Here is a 9,084-nt window from a genome sequence, read left to right on the forward strand (position 1 = left end):
CCTGGCAGGAAACAGGCCTCACTAGTGGCCAGTGACATGGCAGAGATGGGGGTTGGAAGAAGAGCAGCCCTGCTGCTGCCGGCAGGAGAGAGTGGTTGGAGGAAAGGGCAGGGGGGAGCTAAGAAGGCTGTGGCAGAGGTTATAGGACCATGCTTAGACATACAAGCACATAGCTGCAAACTGGTGCCCCACGTTTTCACGTGCCAGATGCAGCTGACCCCGCCAGCCTCTGACTCCCAAAACGTGGCACCTCCCATTCCTTAGCCCAAGTCCAAGCTCAGAGTGACAAGTCCCTTTCTCAGCAGCACTGTCTGGTGCCTATGTCTGTGACCTCCAGGCTGGTCTTAGATGCTCTACTCCATCGGGGCCACAGTCTCAGCCCAGCTCCAAGAGTGTTCAAGGCTGTTCACTGGATAGATCCTTTAGTTCCTGCAACCCCAAGTTCTGGCTGCATCAGGGCCTGTCTCCCCACAACAGCAGCTTGTGTTTGTTCTCCGTAAGCCATGTGGCCTTCTCTCTAGCCCCGTTGGCTGGCCCTGCGCGAACTAGGTGCCCTTCCAAACGAAATCCTGCTCGGGTGTGGCGTTCCTCTTCCGATGGGAGGCAGGCTGGCCAGATCTCCAGCCAATCAGGGCTTGGGGAACAGCTCCCCACTCCGCCAACTCAATCACATCATTTTGCCATTTCATCGCCAGCCACAGGATTTCCAGCCTTGCCCAGTGGAAACCCTCCTCTGCTCTCCCCATTCCCTCACCTCCCGGGGGAAAACCGCCAATCGGAGCCCAGGTGACAGCAGGCCAGGCTGGCTAGCCCCTGCTCAGCCAGGGCTCATGGCGGAAGGACTGGCCATTCTGCACTGGGGCGTGAGACGCCACAGTACGGGGAGATCATGGCCAGGAGAACTTAGCGCTCCAGGCTGATGTCCTCAGAAGTGACCCATGGTCTCAGCTGCACACCTTGTGCTGCCTTCAAGGGACCTGGTGAGCAGGGCCCTACACTGGGGCACTCTTAGAGGATCCCGCCCACCATGGTGGCTTGCTCAGCTAACACGGCCCCAGCAACCTACTGCCCTCCCGCCCCTGTGTCTGCAGTTGACTTAGGGGATGCGAATGGCTCCAGCATCCACCCATCCACAGGGGGACAACATGTGGTGTCACCTCTCTGAGAGCTCCCCCGCCGCACGGCCGGGCTGGCTACATTCATCTGCACCCCGCCTCCGAGTCCCTTGTCCTCTGTCCCCTACTCGACAGTTTGTAACCTCTGTGTTCCTCTCCCTGTCCTTGAGCCATCTGCCTCCCCACTTGCTGTGTCACCCTCGCCCAGGGCCTCAAGCCCTCAGGCCCAGCCCCGCTGCACTGACCGCTGCTCTCTTCACACGTTGGTCACTGAAGTCCCCGTCCCATCCAACTGTCTCCTCTCCTCCACCACCAGCTCCCTCTCTCTCACCGCGTCGTAGCCACTTGCCTTCCCCCCACCCCAGGCCTGTGGCTCTTCTCCCTCCTCTCCTCTCCTCTCACCGTGCAGCTCTCAGCCCCACATCTTCACCCCTCTCCCCTAGCCAAGCGGTGAGGTTGGTGTGAGGCATGTGTCTCAGCCTCTCTGGGACCAAGGCCGTCTCAAACTGTCTGCTATTGCTGCTGCTGGGTTAAAGTGCTCCTTTTGCTGAGATGGTAGAGCCGTGTACTGTGGGGCTGAAGGATACTGGGGTCAAACCCCAACCAAGCCCATTTCTTCCAGAAATCCCTGGTCTCCTCACCTTTAAAGTTCTCTCCTCAGCCTCCCTGGTCTGCCCTGAGGGTCTGCGCCTTGTCTGCTTTGCCCTCTGTGCATCAGACTGTGTGTTTCTAGGGGCAAGGACCCTGTCTGCAAAGCACCATGCAAAACAATGACCTCACAGACACGAGTTCAATCAAATCCAGGCAAATGACAGAAACCCATCCTGTGTCTGCTCCTAAACATGTACGGTCAGTATCACCAAGCCCTGAGCTCTGGTCTCTGCTCCTACGAGAATCATTAATAACAATTACCTGCATGGTGTAAATTCAGTTTGGAATCCAGGGCAATGCGGATCTGTCCCATTCAGTTGATCTGACAGTTTGTTTATACTCCTCTCGTTAAGGTCGTCAGACAGTTTGCTCATCGTGACCATCACATCTGGAATATTGTGTCCAGTTCTGGGGCCTGCATGACAGAAAGGATGTGGTCCCATTGGAGAGATTCCAGTGGAGGGCAACAGAAGTGATGAGAGGGCTGGAGCACAGGACATGAGAGGAGGCCGAGGGATTTGGGCTTCTTAGTTTGCAGAAGAGAAGACTGAGAGGTGATTTGATAGCAGCCTGCAGCTTCCTGAAGGGGGCTTCTAAAGAGGCTGGAGAGAGGCTGTTCTCAGGGGTGACAGAAGACAGAACAAGGAGCAATGGGCTCATGTCACAGTGAGGGAGGTCTGAGGTTGGATATTAGGAAAAACTATTCACTGGGGGGGGTGAGGAAGCACTGGAATGTGTTACCTAGAAAGGCGTTGGAATCTCCTTCCCTAGAGGTTTCTGAGTCCCAGCTTGACAAAGCCCTGGCTGGGCAACCCTATCACTCTATTATTCTAATGTTAGGAAACATTTGCCTGTAATTTGCCATGACAAACATCTGCCTTGAGAGGGTTTGGTAATGCAGAGTTTAAATGACAATCGTGCAACCACATGTGAGCTTTGAGCCATTTGCACAACATGAATGAAGGTTTCCATTAGCAAAACATAAGGCTCAGCTTCACTTTGGCGATGGGGAGGCAGATCATTCAGAAACCGTCCAGCCTGTAGGCTTGAAATTGGGCTGGTCCTCTGCAAAGTACATGACAACAATTCAACTCCTTGGCCCAGTGAAATGCTCGGTAAAGCACATTAGTGGGGGACACGGAGCTTTCTTGGGGCCCAGCCTGAGACTGTGAAACAGACTCTCCAGAGCTAGGAACCATCCCAAAACTCTCTGCCTTCCAATCCAAGCACACAATGTACTGCTCCGATGGCCTCCTCTAACATAAACGTGCACTTAAAAACATGACCCAGCTAAAACACTATTCCACACACAGCCTCCTCCTCCCGCATCGAAGATGAGAACTAGCGTGTGGCAGATGTTAACACGATGTGCTACAGGAAGCAATCCAGAGCCTATGGTGCTGAGTGTGATAGGACGCCTGGAATGCAACAAACTAGTAAAGAGCACTACAAGGGACCCATTAATATTTCCTCAGTCCAGCACAGTTCAGAGCAGCCTCAGGGCTACCCTAAACACTGCCAGCAGGATGCAACCCCAAAGGCCCAGGCCTCTTGCCAGGGATTGCTGGAGCACAGTGACATTATCAACCTGCTGCTTTCCTCCTGTCCAGTCCCCAGTGCGCCCATCCCAAGGCTGGGAAACAGGCCAGGCATAGGCACTGGCTGCACTGGCTCTTTGTCTCCCCCCATTTCCAATTACTGACTTGTTGTTTCCTTTGTGCTGCCAGAGCAGCCCAAAAGTCCAGAATCAAAGGAGACACTTTCAGCTCATCCGGCATTTTAGCCCTTCTACTTTGTGACGAAAGCGCAGGGTGGGGAGAAGATATGATGGAAGCCGGGGCTCAGAGAAGGTTATTTTCAGGGTTATTAATTCCCTAGTACAAGGAGATCCACAGCTGTGGTCCACCAGCAGTAACATGCAGGGCTTTCTTTCCCATCCAACCGCTGGACGGGAAGCTCTAGTAGGTCCTGCTCCAGAGTGATCCTTCCTGACAGACATTCGGGAGAGAGGCTTCCTCCAGGGAAGTGATGCAGAAAGAGGAACCCACACCACTATCCCCAAAGGGACAGCTAAAGTAATTCGTCCCACCTCATCCTCGTGCATTCTGCACCCTGAGGGTAGCACATCAAAGCAGTACAGTAAAAGCTAATTTAGGGTCAACGCCACCTTCAGTGCCTCAGCCTGGCAGAGTTAGAGAACCCATAGCCTCCAGAGACTCCTATCTGATGAGGAGAGCCCAGGAGGTTTAACAGGTAAGAATTATAAAGACTCCTGCAACATTTGCATTGACGTTTCAGACACACACACACACACTCAGGCACAGCACTGCTGGAGACATGAGAAATGACAGCCACAAGACCTGCAAGGAGGTAGGTGACTGTGCAGGGTTATTTGAAGGCACAGGGAAAGTGGGCTGCTCATTAGAAAGGCCAGTCAATGTTTTCATTGCTTATACACCAATACTAGGAACCGTGGCAATAAGCACAAGGAATTGGGACGTCTTACTACAGAGGAGGTATGTGCTATCATTGGCATTACAGATACCTGGCAGGACAGTTAGCAAACGGGGAATGTTCAAAATACTGGTTAAAAACTGCTGAGGACGTAAGAAAAGTTCCCCCCTCCCATGGTAAAGACACTGTTCCTCGTAACTGGAGTTGCTAATAACTCAGCGCCACAGGGATGAGTGAATCCGGATCAATGAGCTCCCCAACAAAGTCCTGGATGGGGGTGCTGCGGGAGCCACTTTACACACCACGCAAGTGAGAACTTCCTTGCACAAAATCAGCCAACTCAAGGAATGTGAATTTGGACATTGTTATGATGGGCCAAACCAACCGCCCATCTAACCCTGTGTCCTGTCTTCTGAGAGTGGCCAAGGCCAGGTGCCCAGCGAGAATATATGGAACAGGCAACTACTGGGTGACTGATCCCCTGCTCCCCATTCCCAGCTTCTGGCTAACACAGACTAGGGGCGCTTCAGAGCGTGGCTTAGCACCCCTGCCCATCCTGACACAAATTGGAGCAATGTGATCCTTGGCTATTTACACAAGGGATGGGTAAGTGGAGCAGGAGAGCGACTTCATGGCTCTATGCAGCCATGGTGAGACCAACACTAGAACACAGCCAGCCGAGTCCAGTGTCCACATTTTAAAGAGCTGTTGAAAAGTCAGAGGTGTGCAGACAACAGACATAAAAATTACTTGAGGGCTGAGAAAATACCTGAAGTTGAGAGACTTAAAGAGAGCTCAAGGTGCATAGCCTTATCATGATTGTCAAGAAATGACTTGACTAAGGTTTATGGGGGGAAAATTCCAGGTAGAGAAAAACACTTTAATCTCCTGTCAGTATGAGAACCACAGGCTGGAAGTTAAAGGCAGACATATCCTAATTCCAAATCAGGCTTTCACACGTGCTAGAGATTCACCATTGGAACACGCTACCAGGGAAGTGCTGGGTCCTGAATCTCTTGAGGCCTTCGGTTCAGGAATGGAGGCCTTTCTGGAAGTTACTTTAGTCAGACTCATGATATTGGGCTGAGTACAGGGTAACTGGGTGAAGTTTTATGCACAGTGTTAAACAGGAGGTCAGCCAAAACAAGGGGGAAGCCAGGAGAACTTTTCATTGTTCACATCCTTGATGAGGTCTGGAGACACCGGCTGTGATTAACAATGATCAAACAGCTGCAATACTCTTAGGTTCATTTTCCTGTGGACGTATATGAGGTTAGATTCAGCCCTGGCACAACCCACTGTAATAACCGTACAATAACATGGGCTGCTCGGGGAGGAGCCAGGCCTGTCTGCTGTCTCCAGGTCATTGTCTTGTAACGGCAGCCCTCATCATCTTTTTCTTGTCTCTGAGTACGGGAACAGGGCAGGAATATTGTAAGTAGCTCCTAGGCCTCCCGATACCACTTGTTTTATGGAGGTGGCTGGGGAAAGAGGACGGGGCATGGACATCTCCCTGTCTTACACATCCCATCTACCAGTACAATTGCGACTGTGGCCTCACCAGGCTAGGAGCTGTAAAGACACGTCTGTGAGACAGAATCTATGCCCAGCAGAACTTACAAAGGACAGAGACAAGAGAAAGGGAGAGAGGGGAAGCTGAGGCATGCAGAGAGGAAGTGACAGGCTCAGGGTGGTCCTCAGTGGCAGAGCCCAAGACAGTACGCTGGTCTCCTGGCTAGTTGTCCGGTTCCTGCCACCTGACCACTCTGCCTCTCCAGACCAGACAGCCAATTTAGGAGCATAACTTAAAGCAACAAGCTTTGAACAGTTGGCCTGACTAAACCAAATGAGTTCGTACCTGATTTAAACAATGTCTCAAGTCCCAAAAAATCCCAGACTTTTAATTATTGTGTTGCAGGGAAAGAAATTCTGTGACTCCGCATCGGCTGTAGGTCATGTCAGCCTTCAATCAGTCCTGCCCTAACCCTGATACCTTCCTGCTGACTGGCATCCCTGGCCTGGAATCTCAGCATGTCTGGATCGCCATCCCATTCTGCATCATGTATGTGATTGCTCTGCTAGGAAATGGTGCTGTGCTCTACGTTGTAAAGCAGGATGAGACCCTCCATGAGCCCATGTACTATTTCCTCTCCATGCTGGCTCTCATTGACCTGGTCTTCTCCACTGCTGCTGTCCCCAAAATGCTGAGCATCTTCTGGCTGGATTCCAAAGAGATCAGCTTTGAGTCCTGCTTCATCCAGATGTTCTTCATTCACACCTTCACCGTCGTAGAGTCGGGGGTGCTCTTGGCCATGTCGTATGACCGCTATGTGGCTATCTGCAACCCTTTGAGATACAAGACAATCTTATCCAACCCAAAGATTGCCTTAATCGGGCTGATGTCCCTTGCCAGAGGGGTGGGGGTCATAACGTCTTTAATCTGCTTCCTAACCAGTCTGCCTTACTGTAAAACGAATGTCATCCCTCATTCCTACTGTGAGCACATGGCCGTGGTGGGGATGGCAGACACAGATTCATCAGCCAGCGACCTGTACAGTGTTGTCGTGGCCACGGCCTTAGTGGCAGCAGACTCTATGTGCATCGCTTTCTCTTATGGCACAATCCTTCGCTCCATCGTACGGCTCTCGTCCCACGAGGCGCGTCTCAAGGCCTTCAGCACCTGCAGCTCCCATATCTGCGTCATCCTGCTCTTCTACGTGGGAGGGCTCCTTTCTATGTACCTGCATAAGTTTGACCTCAGGCTTGCCCGCCACACCCAAGTCTTGCTGGCTGACTTGTATCTCGTCATTCCTCCCATGTTAAACCCCATCGTCTATGGCATGAAGGCCAAGCATGTCCGACAACGTGTCTTAAAGCTCTTGGGTCAAAGACAGATTTTAGCAGAACCCAGTATCTAGAGTGGCCACTGATGCAGCCCCACAATAATGGACAACGCATCCATTGTTCTGACCTTCACTGGTGCGTCCCCACTCACAGCAGTGTGATTTCACATGCACGGTACCTGCAGGCCACCCCACCATTACCAGTGCAACCTCATGCACACAGTGAATAGCATCACAGAATGGTAGAACTGGAAGGGACCTCGAGACTTCACCAAATCCAGTCCACTGCCCTCATGGCAGGAGCAAGCACCATCCAGATCATTGTTTCTTAAACTTTTTGGGACCTCAGAATACCAAACAATAATATTTTTATGCAGAACACCTATGAAAGTTTCCTTCAAAAAAATTGTCAGACCAAAAAAAATCCAAAACAAATCCAAACCAAGCAGCAACATATACAGCAAAAACAAAACAAAGTAATTTAATCAGGTATCATAGCTATGAAGAAGTAGCACTGCATCTAGTTTTAAAAATAGAAAATAGATACCTTCAGTGTATGATATCAAAGAAGTATCAAATGCTCACAGGACCAGTGTTCTGTGGAACATAGTTTAAGAAACACTGCTCTAGATATCTCTGGCAGAATATCTCCAATGTTGGAGATCCACCAGTTTATTCCAATGTTTATTTATTTATATAAACGTTCAAATTTATTCAAGTATTTAACCAACCTGACAGGATGTTTTTCCTCATGTCCAACCTAAACCTCCCTTGCTGAAATTGAAGCCCATGGCTTCTTGTCCTATCCACGGAGGCTAAGGAAAATAGTTTTCCTCCCTCCTTCTTGTAACACCCTTTTAGATACTTCAAAGCTGCTTTCAAGTCCCCTCTCAACCTTCTCTTTTCTAGACTAAATAAATCCACCTTTTTCAGCCTTCATTCAGAGGTGATGTTTTCTAGACCTTTAATCATTTTGTTGCTTTTCTCTGGAGCATCTCCAATTTCTCCACATCTTTCTTGAAACGTGGTGCCCAGAACTGGACACAATATTCTAGCAGAGGCCTAATTAGAGTAGAGTAAAGCGGAAGAATTACTTCTCATGTCTTTCTCACAAAACTCCTATTAAGCTGACTGGTCTGTAGTTTCCTCAGTTGTTCTTATTTCGCTTTTTACAGAAGGGCACTATATTTGCCCTTTTGCAGTCTTCAGGAATCGCTCCTGACTTTCATAATTTTTCAGAGATGATAGCTCATGGCTCAGATACCTCCTCTATCAGCTCTCTGAGTATTCTGGAATGCACTTCTGGTGACTTGAAGACATCTAACTTTTCTAAGTAATTTTTAACTTGCAATATTCCTATTTTAACTTCTAAACCCATCCCATTTCCACTAGCCTTCACTGTGCTGGGCATCTAATCACCACCAGCTTCTTGGTGAAAAACGAAACAAAGAAGTCAGTAAGCACCTCTGCCATTTTCACATTGGCCGTGTCTACACTAGCCCCAAACTTCGAAATGGCCGTACAAATGGCCATTTCGAAGTTTACTAATGAAGCGCTGAAATACATATTCAGCACCTCATTAGCATGCGGGTGGCTGCAGCACTTCAAAATTGACGTGGCACGCCACTGCACGGCTCGTCCAGATGGGGCTCCTTTTCAAAAGGACCCTGGCTACTTCGAAGTCCCCTTATTCCTATGAGCAGATGGGAATAAGGGAACTTCGATGTAGCCAGGGTCCTTTCAAAAAGGAGCCCCATCTGGATGAGCCGGGCGGCAGTGAGCCACGTCAATTTCGAAGTGCTGAAGCCACCCACATGCTAATGAGGAACTGAATATGTATTTCAGCGCTTCATTAGTAAACTTCGAAATGGCCATTTGCATGGCTGTTTCAAAGTTTGGGGCTAGTGTAGACACGGCCATTTTCTGTTAGGGTATGTCTACACTTGTATTCTTCTTTTGAAAGTGGTATGTAAATGAGGCAAATCGAAAATGCAAATGAGGCATAAATTTGCGTATCTGGT

At 49.8% G+C, this 9,084-nt stretch overlaps 1 protein-coding gene across 1 annotated transcript; it reads left to right on the plus strand.

Annotated features, from left to right (window-relative positions):
• Window positions 1-6,175: 6,175 nt before the first annotated feature.
• LOC142020528 (olfactory receptor 52K2-like) lies at window positions 6,176-7,138 on the plus strand. Its single transcript, XM_075008879.1, has one exon. It carries the CDS (start codon window positions 6,176-6,178, stop codon window positions 7,136-7,138), a length of 963 nt encoding a protein of 320 aa, XP_074864980.1.
• The last annotated feature ends 1,946 nt before the right edge of the window (window positions 7,139-9,084 follow it).

The sequence above is a fragment of the Carettochelys insculpta genome, chromosome 1 (assembly GCF_033958435.1).
Source record: "Carettochelys insculpta isolate YL-2023 chromosome 1, ASM3395843v1, whole genome shotgun sequence".
Taxonomy (NCBI): domain Eukaryota; kingdom Metazoa; phylum Chordata; order Testudines; family Carettochelyidae; genus Carettochelys; species Carettochelys insculpta.